Source organism: Gymnogyps californianus, chromosome 4 (assembly GCF_018139145.2).
Source record: "Gymnogyps californianus isolate 813 chromosome 4, ASM1813914v2, whole genome shotgun sequence".
Lineage (NCBI taxonomy): Eukaryota > Metazoa > Chordata > Aves > Accipitriformes > Cathartidae > Gymnogyps > Gymnogyps californianus.
This window is the reverse complement of record NC_059474.1, coordinates 82,162,077-82,178,408: the sequence shown is the minus strand read 5'-3', so window position 1 is coordinate 82,178,408 and position 16,332 is coordinate 82,162,077. Positions and strand designations below refer to the sequence as shown.

At 69.9% G+C, this 16,332-nt stretch overlaps 2 protein-coding genes and 1 long non-coding RNA gene across 3 annotated transcripts; all 3 read right to left on the bottom strand.

Moving 5' to 3' along the window:
• Positions 1 to 621: 621 nt before the first annotated feature.
• LOC127015760 (dynactin subunit 6) lies at positions 622 to 3,053 on the bottom strand. The gene is made up of 7 exons (XM_050895909.1): positions 2,891 to 3,053; positions 2,642 to 2,706; positions 2,405 to 2,510; positions 1,697 to 1,785; positions 1,445 to 1,492; positions 1,040 to 1,182; positions 622 to 933 (listed from the first exon to the last, which is right to left on the bottom strand). The coding sequence occupies exons 1-7, from the start codon at positions 2,911 to 2,913 to the stop codon at positions 835 to 837; spliced, it is 573 nt and encodes a 190-aa protein (XP_050751866.1). The 5' UTR covers positions 2,914 to 3,053; the 3' UTR covers positions 622 to 834.
• A 4,636-nt stretch (positions 3,054 to 7,689) lies between these two features.
• Positions 7,690 to 9,115, bottom strand: LOC127016234 (uncharacterized). The gene is made up of 3 exons (XR_007766457.1): positions 9,044 to 9,115; positions 8,646 to 8,880; positions 7,690 to 7,711 (listed from the first exon to the last, which is right to left on the bottom strand). It is a non-coding gene; the product is annotated as an uncharacterized LOC127016234 (long non-coding RNA).
• Positions 9,116 to 10,668: 1,553 nt separating this feature from the next.
• Positions 10,669 to 15,025, bottom strand: BTC (betacellulin). The gene is given in 7 exon segments (XM_050896355.1): positions 10,669 to 10,764; positions 10,863 to 10,970; positions 11,277 to 11,423; positions 11,572 to 11,689; positions 12,007 to 12,033; positions 12,036 to 12,101; positions 14,908 to 15,025. Coding segments are annotated over 6 exon segments (537 nt in total). The 5' UTR covers positions 14,981 to 15,025; the 3' UTR covers positions 10,669 to 10,764; positions 10,863 to 10,864.
• Positions 15,026 to 16,332: the final 1,307 nt, after the last annotated feature.

The window sequence follows — 16,332 nt, the reverse complement described above, 5'->3', positions numbered from 1 at the left end:
GTGCTCTCCCCTTTCTCCCCCTCTCTTTTTTCCTACGGAAATTTCCGCCCCAACATCGATTTCCTTCTGCGCCGAGGCAAAACGTCGGGCTGCACCGTACAAGGATAGAAAGGGAAGTTGCGAACGACATCCCCGGGGAATCTCGGGGGGCCGGCTGGGAAGCGTGGACGCTTCCGAAGCTCACCCGAAGAATGGCTGACGTGCGGAGGAGCTTCAGCTCCGCTCCGGACCTTCTCTGGGAGGAGAAGCCGAGCAGGAGGCAGCTTTCGGGGGGTCAGGGAGAGAGAGCTGCGCCGGCCCTGGAGCCTTTCCCACCCCACCATCCGCATGGATTTGGGGGTGCGGGGCCGGGACACCCTCCTCTCCGAGGAGCCCGGCTCTCCCCCGGCGTGGGCTCATCTCCCTCTGCCGGCAGGCCGGGGAAGGAGCGGGGAGGCGACGCCCGGGCTGTCCCCGAGGGATGGCCCCAGCGACATCTTCCCCGAGGGGAAGGGAAGGGAAGGGAAGGGGGCGATGATGATGTGGCTACTTGTATGACCCAGGCACCCTGCGGCGTTACCTGACCCGGAAAGGACTGCAGTGTCGTGTGTCGTCCCCCCCCAGCCCCGGCCAGGTTTGTCAGAAGAGGAGGTGACATTTTATTCCCAAAACAAAGCACGTACAACAGAGTGAGCGCACCAGAGACGACGGATCCAAAGCTGGTCCGAGACGCTCGGCAGAAAATAAATAAAGGATGCAAATAAGCAAGACAGGAGACTGGCCGCTTCCCGGGGCCGGGTAGGGCTCGACAGGACCAGACGAAACCCCCAGTCAGCCACCGGCAGCAGAAGGCGCTCAGCTCTTGACAGGAGTGGACGTGGCCTTCACCGTCATCTTTAAGTGATGGTAGTTCGGCAAGATCTTCATCAGGAAATCCAGCTGCAGCGTCTGGGGCTGGAAACAGAGGCAGGGGAGGTCAGGCAGCGGTCCCGCCGCCACGGCGAGGGCAGCCTGCGGAGGATGGGAGGGTGACAGCGTGTCACCCCTGTGTCACACCCACCTGCGGCCGCTCGGTCTGGACGCGGCGGAGGCAGTCGGCCCCGTAGATGACGGTGTTTTCGGGGATCACCTCGTAGGTGTTGATGTTGCAGCAGGCCCCGATGATGCAGCCGCTCGTCAGGATCACGTTCCTGCCGACAAACGCTGCCAGAGGGAGAGAGGAAGCCCGGTGAGAGCCGTGCCCGCGGCGCGGTTACAGCCTGCACCACCAAACCTCAGCGCCAGGAGCCAGCCCAGCTCCCACCAAGGCAGTAACACGCGTGGGTTCTGGGTGAAAATCACAGCTTTGTGACAAGCTGCAGTTTGGCCTCGGCTACAGCAAGACACCACCATGTCATCCTCCGCGGCTCCCAGCGCCTCCAAGAGCAAAACCTCACAAGGGCCGAGGTGATAAGCCGAGACTTACCCTTGGATTCGATGACGTTGTTATCTCCCACCTTCATTGCTTGGGAATCTGCGGGTCCGTGTTAAGGAAAACTGTAAAATGTTTTGCTTTTATTTCAAAAGGCAAACCCCCACGCCATTTTCAAACCGACGCCCTGCACCTTAAATAGCCCTGGGCTGTTTAAACCCCGACAGAGCCCACACATGCTTCCCCTTGCACCGATCCGAAGGCGCGGTGGATCGGACGGTCTGTCTCGCTGCGCAGCAAGGATACAACACCCAACTTCAAAAACGTTGTTGGTGCCAATGACCATTGGTTTGGGCTCCACCCCTTCAGTTTCTGGTGTAATATTTTCTGGGTACCTGCAAGACAGAAGAATCTACTTCAAGTTTTGAGATCACCAAGGTACTGTCCCGTTCGGCAGCTCAATTTTGTGAGAGGCTGAAGTTGCGTATATCCCACCCAAGCCAGCCAGACTGCCAGGGTTTTGAGACTGCTTGCCCTTGCACTGGGTCTCTCATTCTCAGGATTAGGATCCTTCTCCTCTGTCAGCTGGAGAAGGATTCACAGAGGGAGGGCTTCTTCCCTAGGCACAGTGCCACACACATACACAAAAGCACAAAAGTTTGTTGTTGTTTTTTTTTTTTTCTTTTTAAATTCTACCTCCCCAGGGTTTTTAAGCTAACGCCCTGCTCCTTAAAGAGCTGTAAGCTCACGTTTGACAAGACTGATACGGGATCTGTGCCGAGATATCCCAGAAAACACTGAACCTCTGCAAAACCCCAGCCTGGGAACATCAGGATCCCAAACAAACCCTCTCCTCGTCCAGCCTGGTTCGGAGGGACACCCTTGACAGCAAAGCTATGCTGGGAGGGTTAGCGGCGTTGGCTCCCCCGAAATGAGATGCTGGGCTGGGGAACGACCCCCCCCCCCCCCCCCGCCTTGGAGAGCCCTGTGCGTGCCATCCAGCTTCGTACAGACCCATTTATGATGAGCGCCTGCTCCTCGATCAGGTTGCCTTCCCCGATGACGATGGGCCCCGCTTCGGCGATGATCCTGGCCTTGGGGTGGATCACCGTCCTGGGCCCTGCCGAGGAACAGCCCGGCGTCACCCCATGGCCGGGGCCCCGACGCCCACAGCAGCACCCCCGGCGACGGGCGGGTTGGGGGAAGGAGAAGGGGCGATGGGGGGGGAAACGGGGGACGGGGGGCACTTACCGATGGTCACGTCCCCGCGGATCTCGCTCTCCACGCACACCACGGCCCCCGGCGCGATCTTCACGCTGCGGGAACGGACGGGGGTCTGTGAGGGGAACTGTTGGGGCGCGCGCGGGGAGGTTTGGGGGGGGGGGGGGGAACCGCTGAGGGGAGCGGGCGGAGATGCAGGGAGGGGAGGGAGAAGCGGCGGGAAGGCGGCCCCGCCGCGTCCCGGGGGGGGGGGGGGGGGGGGGGGGAACCGGGACCCACCTCTTCTGCACCTTCTCCGCCATGACAGCACTCCCGGCAGCGGCGCCTGCGCGGTGCCGGGCGAAGGGCGGAGTGCGCCTGCGCTGGATCGACCGGCGGGGCAAGGGCCGCGGGGCTTGGGGCCGTGCACCTCGGCCTTGCGCTCTCCCCTGGACGCGGGGGTCCGCCGTGAGCGGCTCTTCCCACACCCTCCCTGCGACTCAAAGGCAGCTGGGGTTCGCCCGCAGCGTCCCCGGTGCTACCGGCGGGAGGGGCGAGGGGGCGGGCGGGCGCTGGGACCCCGCGGCCGATGGGACGCCCCGCCCCGGCCGCTCGCCACGCCCCGCCGGCAGGGCCCGCCCACGCGGAGCCTCCTCCCGCCTCCCGGGCGGGGCGGGGCGGGGCCCCAGAGCGCCTGCGCGGGGCGGGGCGCCGGGAGTTTTGACCCCCGGCGGCTACCATCTTCCCTTCCCGCCTTCTCCCTCAGTCCCGCGGGCGGGCGGTGCCGGGCCGGGCCGGGTCCCCGGGCGGAGGCTGCGGCCCCGAGGGGCAGCGGCGGCCCCGCGGGCGGGGGGGACCTGGCCCGGCCCCGCGCCGGGAGCCGCGGGGCGGCGGAGGGGCGGTGTCCGCCCGCCCGCCCCAGGTGAGGAGGGGGGGGATCGGCTGGCGAGGCCGGGGCGGGACCAAGGCCGAGAACGGGGAGGAGCGGCGGGGTCCGGGCCGGGGTGTGTGGGCGAGCGGGGCTGCTCCGGCCCGAAGCCCGAGGAGGCTGCGGCGCCGGTGGGGCAGTTGCCGCGGGGACGGGACGAGGAGGAGCGGCCGCGCTGCCGGTGGCTCCTCCCGCGTCGGAGCCGGTGGAGCTCGGGGCGCCGGGGAATAAAGCCCGGAGGGCCGGAGCCCGGCGCCCCGCCGTCCTCGCCCGAGCCGCCCGCGGCCACAGGGGGCTGGGCCCGCCCCGCGGGCCCCCCCGTCCAGTTCGCAAGCACCGCCCGACAGCGCCGGGGCTGCCGGACCCGTCCCGACCTCACACGCGGGGCTGGGGGGGGCTGGGGGGCTCGGCCGGGTGCTCGGGGGGCTGCGAACCTCGGGCCGGTTTTGGGGCTGAGCAGCCCGGGGGCAGCGGTGGGTGTCGGGAGAGGTGACCCCCGGCTCCGGGCCTGTCCTGGGGCTCAGCCCGGGCAGAGGGGGTGGTGTGGGGGCTCGGAGCCGGGCCCAGGCGTGGGGTTTTCCCGCAGCAGGGCCTGGGCTGGTGAGGCGGAGCAGCAGCTCGGGGGGCTCCGGAGGGAAAGGAGCTCCTGGGGTTTGGGGGCGCGGAGCCGGAGCCGAGGGGTTTCGCAGCTCAAAGGCAGGCTCGCCTGCCTGGGTCGGGGGCTCGGGGACCGAGTCGCGTGGTCAGACCCGGGCACGCAGGCTAAACCCCCCAAAGTCCGTGTTTTCCGGGCTGAAAAAGGGAGGCTCGGTCAGCCCTGCGTTGTGGGGACTTGGACGCTCCTGCAGGGGCTCAAAACCGGAGACTAGGAAGTCTTCGGGGCTTGGCAGCAGAGCCCAAGTCCGGCCTTTGTGGGCCTGGGAAAAAAGCTGGACCGGGCGAGTTCGGGGGCTGGAAAACGGAGACCCAGTCCTGGGTTTTGGGGGCTCAGAAACAGCGATGGAGTCGGGTGCCTTCAGGACCTGAAACTGGGCTCCTGGGGCTCGAAATGGAGACTAAGTCCTGCGTTTTCCAGGCTTGGACACAGGGTCGAGGGGGGCAAAAGCCTGGCTCCCTTCAGGACGAGGGAGGGCAAGCGACGGGGTTTGGGGGTCAGAACCGGGCACGGGCTGAGCTGGGCCCCTTCCCACGGAGACTAAGTCCTGCGTGGCGGGGCTCAAAACCAGGCTCCTTTGGCCAATGTGGGGGCTTGAAAGCGGAGTCTTGTGTTCGTGGGGCTTCCAACCAGGGTCGCTCAGGCAATCCTGGGCTTCTGAAAGGGAGACTCAGTCAGTCCTGCGCTTGGGGAGGGTGAGACCCGGCTCATGGGGGCAGTTCGCGGTCTTGAAGAGAGGGACTGAGCAAGTCCTGCGTTTTGGGGCTGGGACACAGAGCCTAAGTAGTCGTGTGTTTTAGTGCTTGGAGAACAGAGCCCAAGTCCCCCGTTGCTGGGGCTGGGAGCCAGGCTCACTGGGGCAGGTTTAGGGCGAGCCTAAGTCCTGCCGGGCTGGGCTCCGCAGCAGAGACTCAGCGCTGTGGTTCTGGGGGCTCCAAGCGGGGCTCATCTGGCCCCCGCCGGGCTCGGGGAGCAGAGCCGGTGCCGTGTTTGGGGGCTGGGGGCCGGCCCCCGCCGCTGCTGCAGGGCCCGGCAGCGGAGCCCCAGCCCCGCGGGTTCGGGCTCGGCCCTGGAGCCCCCCCGGCCGTTCCCGGGGCGGGCAGGGCTCCCCCCGGGGAGCTCCCGGCAGCACAAGGGGCTCCGGGAGCCGAGGCACCCCTTGCCCTCCGCGGGCCGTTCCCCGGTCGGCGCTCACGGGCCGGGGACCCCGGTGCGGGCACTGCGGGAGCCGGGCAGACAGTGCCCGGGCAGCCCCAGCGCCGCCGGCGGTTTCCAGCCTTTATTCGGTGTCCGCGCGGAGCCGCCGGCGCCCGTTCCGTGACACCGACCGCGGCACCGGCAGAGCCCCGGCGGGGAGCGCGGCCGGAGCCCCGGGCAGGAGCGGGCAGCGTGGGGAGGGAACGCGGGACTTGGGCCCGCGCGTCCTCGTCGGTCCCCGCTCGGGCCCGGACCCGGAGCGCGGCTGCTCCTGCCCGCGGCAGCGGGCCGGGGCGGTGAGGCCGGGCTCGGGAAAGGCCGGGCCTGGGCCCGGCTCCGGTGCTGCCGCGGTCCTCCGGCTCCGCGGGGCGGGACGGAGCCCCGGGACCCGCAGCCCGCCCGCCAGGGAGAGGCGGACGGCGACCAGGACCCCCCCCGCCGGCTCCGCGCGCCCGCGAGACCCGGCGGTGGCCCCGTCCACAGCCCAAAGCCCGGCCCGGCCTCACCGGCCCCGGGCTCCGCGCAGCCCCCGGAGAAGCCCCCGGGCCGGGGCTCCCTCCCCGCGTCCCGAGCCATGGGTCCCGCCCGGCGCACCGGTACCGACGTCCGCCCCGGTCGGTGGCGGCGCGGTTCTGGCGGCAGAAGAGGAGGTGCGTGCGAGAAGGCGGGGCGGGGTCCAGGGCGCGTGCGCGGGGCGGGACCGGCACAGGTGCGCGGGGAGAGGGGAGTGGGCGGGGCCCGAGGGTGCATGCGCGGGGTCTGGCCCAGGTGCGCGGGGCGGGGCCGAGTGGGCGGGTCCGCAGGGCGCGTGCGCGAGGCGGGGCTGGCACAGGTGCGCGGGGCGAGGGGAGTGGGCGGTCCGCAGGGCGGCTGCGCGGGGCGGGGCCGAGCAGATTTGAGCCCCGGCGGCCGCCGTCTCCCCCCTTTCCTCGTTCGCCGGTGCCGGTGGCGCGGCCCCGGGGCGGCAGCGGCCGGGCCGGGCCGGGCTCCCCCGGCGGGCCCAGGTGAGGCGCGGGGGGCTCGGCCCGGGGCCGGGAAGCGGGGCAGGGGCCGCGGCCGAGCGGGGGGGTGTCGGGGCGGAGGCGGGCGGGCCAGCGGCGGTGCCCGGGCGGCCGCGCTGCCGGTGTCTCCTCCCGCGTCGGAGCCGGCGGGGCTCGGGGCGCCGGGGAATAAAGCCCGGAGGGCCGGAGCCCGGCGCCCCCCCCCGTCCTGGCCCGAGCCGCCCGCGGCCACAGGGGGCCGGTCCCGCCCCGCGGGCCCCCCCGTCCAGTTCGCAAGCACCGCCCGACAGCGCCGGGCCCGTCCCGACCTCACACGCGGGGCTGGGGGGGTGTGGGGCTCGGCCGGGGCTCGGGGCCTGGAGAGCCGGTGCCGGGGCTTCGGGGCTGGAGCAGAGCCCGAGCCCTGCGGGTTTGGGCTGGGGAGCGGAGCCCGCCGGCTCTGGCTGGGGTCAGACCCCGGGGCTGGGGTGGCGGGGGCAGTGGGGGGGTGGGAGGCCGGAGGGTGCTGGGAGGGTGGGAGGGCGTTGGGATGGTGGGAGGGTGTTGGGAGGCAGGAGGGCCTTGGGGGGGTGGGAGGGCGTTGGGGGGCGGGAGGGCGTTGGGGGGCCGGGGGCGGGAGGGGGGTGGGCAGGGTGCGTGGACCCCTGCCGGAGGTGGGGGTCCGGTCGCGTTGGTCCCCGCAGCCGGGGAGGCTGGCATGCACCAGGCCGAATTCAACGTCTGAGATAGTCTCTGGGGGGAAAGGCGCTTTTCGCCCACTCTTCCTTCGAGGCGTGTACAACCGGCGGGACGGGGATGGAGCAATAAACACAGACTAATGAGGCAGCGTGTGTGCGGTTATGACATTTAATATTCATATGCAAGTGAAGACAGTGATTGATTTACGACCTTGCCAAAAGCCAAGATCGTTTTAACAAGCACGAGCTGGAGCGCAGACAACTGAAGTGCGAGGAGCGGAGCTGCAGCCAAACTCGAGCTGGAACCATCCATGAGCGGGATGGAAATGAACTGGAGCCGTCCACGAGCTGGAACAGGAACCAAAGCTGAGCTGGGCCTGCAAACGGAACTGGAGCCGTCCACGAGCTGGAGCAGCAACAGACAGGAGCCCGCACGACCAAACCGACGGCACCGGCAATTGGAACGGGACCCAAAACAAATGGGGGCCCAAACAACTGAGCTGGAGCCGCGGCGTCACCGGCCGGGCGAGGCAGGGCTGTCCCCAGCCAGGAGCGGGGCAGGCGGCAGCGTCGGCCTGGGCGCAGGCAGCCCGGTTCTTCCTGGGGGCTCCGCAGCTCCCGGCGTGGCTGGGGTCCTCCGTCCGTCCATCCGTCCGTCCGTCCCTGCACAGGGAGAGACGTGGGACAGTCAGACTGTGCCCACAGAGCCCCCGAGCTGCTGCCGCCCCTGCAAACCCGGCTGCCTCCCGGGCACGGGCGGCTCTGCCCGGCGCTTTGGGCAGCGGCTCCCCGGTGCCGTGCACCCGCGACGGGAGGGGAGGGAGAGACGGGGACGGGAGCCCAGCGACGTCCCCTTTCTCCCCGGGAGAGCGGGCGAGAGCCAGGGTCTGGCTGAACCCCCCCCGCCCAGCCCCACACAGCAGGCAGCAGCAGCAGCGGTGGCACAGAGCAACAACCAGCAACCCCCGGGGCTGGGGCCGGCACCGCACCAGTGCCGGCGGGGTCTGGGCCGGACCCCGACAGCGCCCGCTCCTGCCCCCCCAAACGTGCGGCACCGACCCGCGGCCCCGCCGGGGACTGCGGGGCCCCCCAGGCCCCCTCCTGCACCCACAAACAGCCACGGGCCACAGGGGCAACCTGCCCAGTGGGCACAGGCTGCGGCCCTGCCGTGCTGAGCTCCCACCGGCACCTGCAGCGACCCACCGGTGCTGCCTTGCCGGTGCCGGGACCTCTCCTTCCCCACGGGGAGCCCTGCCGGGGGACGGCACCCACTCTCCCCGTCCCTCGGCCACCCCGCCAGCAGGACGAGGGGCAAAGCCATCGTGCCCCGAGCACAAAACTGCTCCCTGAGCTGCGGCCAGGCCCGGCTCCCTCGCACCCGCTCGGTCCTGGTGCTCCCGGGGCACGGCAGCCCCCGGCACCGCTCCTGGCGGGGACAGGACCCCCGCCTGCCCCTCCATCCCCGGGGACCCTGCAGGGACCCGGCCCCTCCCGCAGCACCGGAGATCCCCGCCGGCACAGCCGGCCCCGGGAGCCGAGCACCCCGCTCCCACCACGCAGCTCCGCTCGGCCGCCGCCGCCGCCTCGGGGCACTCACCTCACCGGGCACGTCCTCGCCGCCGGTGTCCCCCGGCGCTCACCGCCTCGGGGCTGTGCTCCTCGCCCGGGCACCGGGATGAGCCTTCCCCACGCGTCGGCACAGCCACCTGGCACCGGGATGGCCGTCGCTGCCCGTGCCCGGCCAGGCCGGCTCCACCGTCTCGCCCACGGGGCTGCAGGAGCCGGCGTGGGTCCCTGCAGCGGCCTCTGCTCCCACCACAGCACGCTTTGAGCTGAAAAAGAAGGGTTTCGGTCAAAGCAGGGCTTCGCGCAGGGCCCGCAGCCGCCCCCGGGCCCCGCCGTGGCAGCGCCTGCGAGGATGACGCGGGGCAGGGCCGAAGGGCTGCACCCCAGTGGAAACCAGTTCCCCCCAGCAGCAGCAGCTGCCACCCTCACCGGTCCGAGCTCTCCCCGGCTCCGGCAGAGCCAGCGCCAGGCCGGAGGGGTCTGTCCTGCCGGCAGCCGCTCCGGGCAAGAGCTGGGAGAAAAAACCAGCCGGCGCCTGTGCCGGGAGGAGGGAGCCCGGCGGCAGGAGGGGTCACCGGCCGCCCCGGGAGACCCCCAGCCCCGCCGGGTCCCCGTCTGCCCCGGGTCCCGGCTGGGAGACGGGGCGTGCGGAGCCCCCGCGGCCGGTCGCCGGCTCAGGGTTCGAGCCGGGGCTGATCCCGTGGTGGAAATCGGGAGCTGCCGGGGAGCCCCGGCCCCACAGGCCGAGCTGCAGCCACGGGACCCCCGAGAGGGGACCCCCGAGAGTCGGAGCCAAAACCCGCCGGGAAAGTCACCGGGCCCCAGCCGGGCACCCACGGGGGATCCCGCAGCGGGGCAGGGGGAAACCAACCCAGCGCAGGCAGGGCAGGCAGGGCAGGCAGGGCAGCTCCCGCCGCTGGGAAACCCGGGGGGCCGCAGCCGGCCGGTGCCTGCCCAGGGTCCCCGTGGGTCCCGGCCGGAGCCCCCCACCGAGAGCCGGGGGGTCCGGTCCCGGGAGGGGACGGGGGCAGCACCCGCTGCCTGCAGGGAGAGGCCGGGCCCGCCCCGCCGCCCCGGCAGCTGCCTGCAGGCAGGGCACGGACCTGAGCTTCAGGCAGCACCTACCGGGCAGCGGCCGGTGCCCCCGCTACCGCACCGGAGCCTGTCAGCGCGGGGAGAAGGGAGGAAACGGCCCCGGTTCTGCCCCGTTTTTCCCAGTTTGCCCCGTTTCCCTCGCCCGGCCCCGTCCCGGGACTCCGGGGCGGCCGGGAGACGGCGTTGCCCCCGGTTCCCGTCCGCCGGCTGCGGCCGCCCCGCGCCGAGACCGTGAGAACCGCGACCGGAGCCGCCCCGGAAGAGCCCCGGTGAGACGGGACACCGGGGCCCGGCGCGGCTGCACCGGATGCCCGGCACAACGGCACCCTCAACGCTACCGCAGCTCGGAGGCGCCGGTGTCCGCTCGGCCCCGGGCGAGGAGACGCGGCGGCGGTCCCGGGAGCAGCCGTGGCGGGGTAAGCAGCCCCAGCACGGCTCCCGGGCCGCCCGGAGACGGGTCCCGAGCACGGCAGGACCCCCGGGAACCGGGACTCCGCTGCCGCTGCCGCTGCCGCTGCCGCTGCCGCCGCCGCCGTTCCCGCGACGGCGGCGCCCCCTGGCGGCCGCGAGGGGGTTTTTGAAGCCTCGGGGGCCGCCGCGCACCTGCCCCGCACGGCGGCGCCCCCTGGCGGACGCGGTGCGGCACTGGGGGGCCCAGCGCCCCCTGGCGGCCCGGAGCAGCACCGCAGCACACCCCCCCCCGCCCCCGGTACCGGCACCGGTGAGATCTTTTCCGTGCCCCGTTGGCCCGGCCAAGGCTGGGGCCTGTGCCGGCGGGGGAAAGGCCGGGCCCCCGCATCTGGGAGGCAGCAAAAATGGCGGGAAAACGTCGCTGGTGCGGGATGGGGGGGGGAATTTGGGGAGCGCAGCAGCACGGCTGGGCCTGACCCCCACCCCGTTGGTGGGGGGTGATGGCGAGAGGGGCCGTAAGGACCACAGCGACACGCGGACACCTTTCCGTCACCCCTTTATTCAAGCCGCTGTAAATTTTAGCCCTCGCCCATCGAGCCAGCCGGTGCCGCCGTCCGGGACCTGCCTGCAGGTACCTGGAGCTCCTGCGAAGAGAGGGGAGGTCTTCGGCCTCAGTGGCCATCCCCAACGGGGGGGGGTCTCCCGTCACCCCGGGGCTCGGCTGCACCCCAGCCCCACGCACCTTCACGCGATGCCCGTCTCCAGCACGTCCTCGCTTTTGGAAGGCAAATTCTTGTTTAACGTCTCCATCTCCTCTGCCTTTCTCTTCCTACGCTGCTTCCGACAGTGGCTGGAGGGGAGGGTAATAATTAAAACAAACAAAGAAACAAACAAAAAAAGCAGAATGAGGCATCGCAGCGACGCTGCTCCTCCTCCCTCTGCTTTCACCTTGCAGAAGCTCTGGATGGGATCGCACGTGGTTTCCAGCCCCAAAGCGATGCCCCGCGCACCTCCCGGCACCCTCAGAGGCCGTGTCCCACCTGAACGGGGCAGCCCAAATTCAACCTGCCCCAAGCCGGCGGAGGCGGGCAGGATTCGCTCCCAATCCGGGGCTCCCCCTTCCCTTCCCACCCCTCGCCCCGTCCCTGCCACGTACTGACTGCAGAGGCAGGCGCAGACGACGAGGACGATGAGGGTGACGATGGCGGCGATCAAGGAGATGATCACGATCTGGCCCCGGTCACCTCGCAGGTAGAAGATGTCCACCCTCTCGCAGCGAGCCCCCGTGTAGCCTCGCTCGCACCTGCCCCGCGGCACAGGGGAGGCAGAGGGGGGGGGGGAGTCCGAAAAACCGCCGCGGTGCCCGTGCCCCCCTCCTCCTGCTCGCCCCGGGGAGGACGGGCACGGCATCCCCACCCCGTGCCGCCGCGTCCCCGCCGGCGGTGGCTTACACGCAAGCCGGCGCCTTCTCGGCCACGAGGAAGCGGCATCTCCCTTTGACGCAGTAGTGCTTGTACTCCTCCGGGCACCTGGAGAAGTGGCCCTGTCGCCTCAGCTGCGTCACGTTCCCTGGGGGTGACAAGGACAAAGAAATCCCCCCCCCAAGGGGTTACGGTTCTGCTCGGAGGTGGCAGCATCCCGGAGCTGGTCCAACCCCACGGCAGGTCCGAACCTGGCCAGCTGCAAAGAGCCGCTGGCACACGTGTGTCCTTGGCCGTGGCGTGCCGGCCCTGGCCACTTCCCGGCTCGGTGGATGCCACGTGGCTACGCTAGACAAAACACCCTGCCCGTCCTCCATCCCGGCCCTCTCCCCCGCACCACCCAGCTCCCGTCCAACGCCGCCGGCTCCCCCGAGCATCCTCGCACCGGTGGTGCCACCGCCTTACCCATGCAGCTCTCGGCCGCGCCGCAGGCAGCCCCTCCGTGTCGTGGCCAGCGGTGACATTGGCATCGGCGCCCACGCAACTGAAAAACGCCAAGCCTGAAACGCAGAGGAGGCGGCTCAGAGCGGGGAGCCCGGCCAGAGCCCCGGCATCGCCGCCACCACCGCCCCGCCACAGCCGCTCTCCTGGCCCTTGCCGCAGGGAGGGGACCGGCAAAGGGCTCCGCAGCTGCGCCCACGGCCCCCCCTTCCCTGGCAGCATCAGCTTTTCCCCAGGGGCGAGGAGAAGGGAAAGCTGGTCTCCGCCTGCCTCCTCCACCCACCAACGCCCCAAGCACGGGGGTCTGGGAGCCAGCGGGGTGGGTTTTGGGGGGCACAGCCCTGCCTGCAGGCAGCCAGCAGCCCCTTTGCCCGGGGAGGATGCAGGGAGGGATCCCCAGGGAGGTCCGGCTCGCTGCACTGCCCTTTTTGAAAAGCCTGGGTTTCAGGGCCGCTGAAAAACGCGCCGGCCGTGGGAGCGAGGAGACGGCAGCGCCGCGATTCAGCACCCACCGAAGCCCAGTTGCTTCCAGCGTGCAAGCGCTAAATCCTCATTGCAACATCGCTCACTGCTGCACCGGGGCATAGGATACCCAGCACGAACCGAGTCCGGAAAGGGGTGACCACGCTCGCCGTGGCCACGGGACGAAGCCGAGGGCCGGCTCAGCGCCGGCACGTCACGGCGGCGGTAACCGGATCGCTGGCATACCAGCACTGACTCAGCACGGCCCTGCTCCCAGCCCGGCCCTCCCCAGGGATTCACCCCGCTGCGATGGCACCTAGGGGAGCGGGGACAGGTCCTGCCTGATGGGGCAGGGTGCTGGGTGGCTCCCGCGGGGGTGGCACGCCGAGGCGGGGGGGTGTTTCCACCCCGAGTGGGTGCACTTTGCAGCTCGGCCATGTTGAGGCCTCCCAGAGAGGGGGGGATTTGTGCAGCCGAGCCCGGGCAGCCTCATCCCCCCGCCAATCCCACGGCAGAGACGTTCCCAGCGCACGCATCCCTCCTGCCTATATATAGCCACCGCCGCGCTAACGACACGCTTTGGGTAACAGAGCTGCAACCAGGCCGGGGCCGAGCCACTGCCGGGGCTTCTCCGCCAGCGAGCATCCCCTCCCTGGCCGAAAGAACCCAGCGGGGAGGAGAAGGAGCCCACCGCCCGGTCCGGCCCAGGCAGCAGGGTGGGAGCTGCCTGGTGGGAGCCAGGGGATGAGCCACGGGGCAGCTGCCCCCCCCACCTTGGGAACCAGCTGCGGGCGGCGCAGGGCGGGAGGCTGACTTCACCCCCCGGGTGACCGAGTTCGCAGCTCGGCGTGGAAAGGTCCCCACCAAGACGAGATCCCCACCCTTATTGCAAGCAGATGCAGAGCTTTGGCACCCGCCAGGCTGGCAGCCCCTTGGCGAGGACCGCCCCGGCGGCACTGCCGGCTCCGGGGGGTGGGGGAGGAGGTGCTCCCCCCCCCCGACACCCAGATCTCAGCACCCAGGAGCTGCGGGTGCAAACAACCTCATCTCTTTGATGCACGGAGAGCCCGGCTCCGCTATCTAAGGCTGCACCCTTTCCTGAGCAGCTGGAGATAACTCAGGAAAGCATCCCAAACACCGGATTATTTTGCCGTAACACTCCCCACACTCCCCTGGGAAAGCCTGAATTGCAGGAGAGCAACCACCCGGGGCATTGCCTTGGTCTGATGGGCACCCCAGCCCCAAAACAGGTCAGCCACCTTTGATTTCCTCCTGCCAGCATAGGTTTGGCAGGTTTTGCTGAGCGCTGTCACCAGCCCTGCCAAAGGGCCAAACCCAAACTGCTCCCAGCAGAGGGGAAGGCTCCCCCAAAACCCTGGGGGCTGGCACTCTCTGCCGGCGGGTATCGCCGAGCCTGGCTGATGTTCAGCCCTACCTATGGTTATCTCCTGCCAGCCCTGAGCGGGCAGCTGCCTGCAGCTTTGCCTGCTCCCCGCGCACTTAGCAACTAACGCGGGGACACTCGTGCACTTTGCCGAAGAGGTACTGGCTCCCCCCGCATCCCCCATCCCCGGCGCTGCCAAGGATGGTGAAACACCGGTATTCGAGCATCCATGAGCAGCGTCCCATTAGCAGGTGCTAAAAGCATCCCAGCTCCACTCCAGGGTCCAGCCAGGACATCCCGGCCCCACGCCGGCCCCAAGGGATTCAGGGATTCAGAGCCAAGTCGGCACGGGCATAGGGGAGCACTGGGATGGGATGGTGGGGAGTACCAAGACGGGAACTGGGGGCATGTGAGGGAGCATTGGGATGGGTGCAGGGAAGCACGGGGGAGCACAGGGAGAGGACTGGGTAAACACCAGGCTGGGCAATGGGGGAAGGACTGGGATGGGATTGTCCAGGAGGGACAGGGAGTCACTGGGATGGGACTGGAGAAACACCAGGGTGGGCATGGTAAGCACTGGGATGGGACAGGGGCAGCATCAGGATGGGGTGGGATAGGGGAGGATACAGGGGATCAGCGGGATGGGACTGGGGGAGCAGCGGGACGGGATGGGGTAGCACCAGGACAGGCACGGGGGAGCCCCGGGATGGAACTGGGAGGCAGGTGGAGGATCACCAGCGTGGGACCGGGAAGCAGTGGGATGGGACAGGGGCAGCAGCGGGACCAGACCGGGCTGGGACAGAGAGACGACGGGGCCGGGATGGAGGGTGGCACCGGGCTGGGGGGGGGGGGTGGCACCGGGCGGGGGCAGGGGGCACCGGGCCCGGACAGGGGGGAGGACCCGGCCGGCCCCTGAGTGCATCCAGCCGGGCAGGGGCAGCCCGGGACCGGGACCGTGGCGGAGTAGGGGACCCCCTGTGCCGAGCCGACCCCCGCCGCCCCGGGTGCCCCGTGCTTACCGGAGGCGAAGGCCAGGCAGAGCAGCAGGGTACCGGGGCCGCCGCCCGGGGCCGGGGCCGCCGCCGCCTCCATGCGCGCCGCCTCCGCCTGCCCGGTGCCCGGCGGCTGCGGCGGGGCGGGCCGCGGCGGGACGGGGGCGGCCGCTGCCAGCACCGCCGCCGCCCTCCTCCTTCTCTTCCTCCTCCTCCAGCTGCCCGGCTCCTACCCCGCCGAAAGCATCCCTTGGCGGTCCGGGGGTGCCCCCCCCCGCCGTGGGCCAGTCCCCCTCCCCACCACGCGTGTCCCCCACGCGTGTCCCACCCACGCATTAGCCACGCCTGGCCCCTCGCCTGCCCATCCTGCCAGGAGCAGCGAGCGCAGGAGGCGTCAAGCAGATGCCTCGCCCCAGCATCCCTGGGGATGCGGGGAGCGAGAGGGACCCCCACCATCCCAGTTTCCGAGCGGGGCTCCGGGCGTTCCCCTCCCCAAAGGGACGGAGGGCGTGCGGCCAGAGCCCAGCCTCACCTCCCCAAAACTATTTATCCCTGGCCGGCGTGTTACGAAAAGGGATATTTACTCATAGCGAGCTGCTAATAAAACACCCTCCCAAAGCCCTTGGCAGGGAATGACGGCAGCTACAAATTATTTTGTGAGGGGCTGTGCCTTGGCACAACCCTTCTGCACGCTGGCCTTGGGGGTTTTTTTTTGCCTTGGGTTTTTTTTTTTTTTTGCCTTGGGGCAGCTGGGAGGGTGTTTCTAGTCCCCCGAGCGATGTCCCGAGGAGGAGGAGAGCCCCACGGGGGTGAAGGTGTCCCCCAGGATACTGGCACCGTCCCCCTCCAGGCATCTGAGGATGCTCCGTAGGGATGCGGTGCCATGAGCTGATGCTGTCCTGGCCCTAAGGAAAGCAAAAGAGCTTCGCCCGGCAAAGAAGAGTGCAGGCAGGGAGGGGTGGCGGGGCTGCTGCCTGCTCGGTGTCGTTACAGGCATGAAATAAGGGGGGCGGGGGGGGGGGGCGGGAAATGAAAGACTGGAAAGAACGGGTGACCTCAAACCGCAAGCTGGCAGCTATTAATGCAAGTGCTGGCAGCCACCCAGCCATGCCATTTGGCTGCCGGCCAGGGGGTGAGCGAGCTCTCGTGGCCCCGGCCAGCCAAAAAACCCAGCCGCAAGCTCCGGCACGCCGGTACCGCCAGCCTCTCGGCTCCCGGCTGGCAGCAGGGGGAGAGCCCAGCCCCCCCAAAAGCAGGCAGGGTGTGCTAAACCACAGGAGAAACATTGCGAAGCTCCGGTGGGGACAGTGAGGACTTGGGCAAGACTGGGGAAAGCAGAGGCTGGTACCTGGATGTGGCACGGGGCCACCCAAGAGGAGCCGGCTTCATCCCCATGGGGTGGGCAAAGGCAGGGAGCAGGCAGCAAAAATCCTTGTGCCCACCAAAAGAAAA

Excerpts from the sequence above, each read along its gene's own strand:
- LOC127015760 (XM_050895909.1), bottom strand. The coding sequence starts at position 2,913 with ATGGCGGAGAAGGTGCAGAAGAG. Across the intron at positions 1,493-1,696 it reads CGTTTTTGAAGTTGGGTGTT|ATTCCCAAGCAATGAAGGTG; the intron begins GTATCCTTGCTG and ends ACGGACCCGCAG. Across the intron at positions 934-1,039 it reads TCCAGACCGAGCGGCCGCAG|CCCCAGACGCTGCAGCTGGA; the intron begins GTGGGTGTGACA and ends CTCTGTTTCCAG.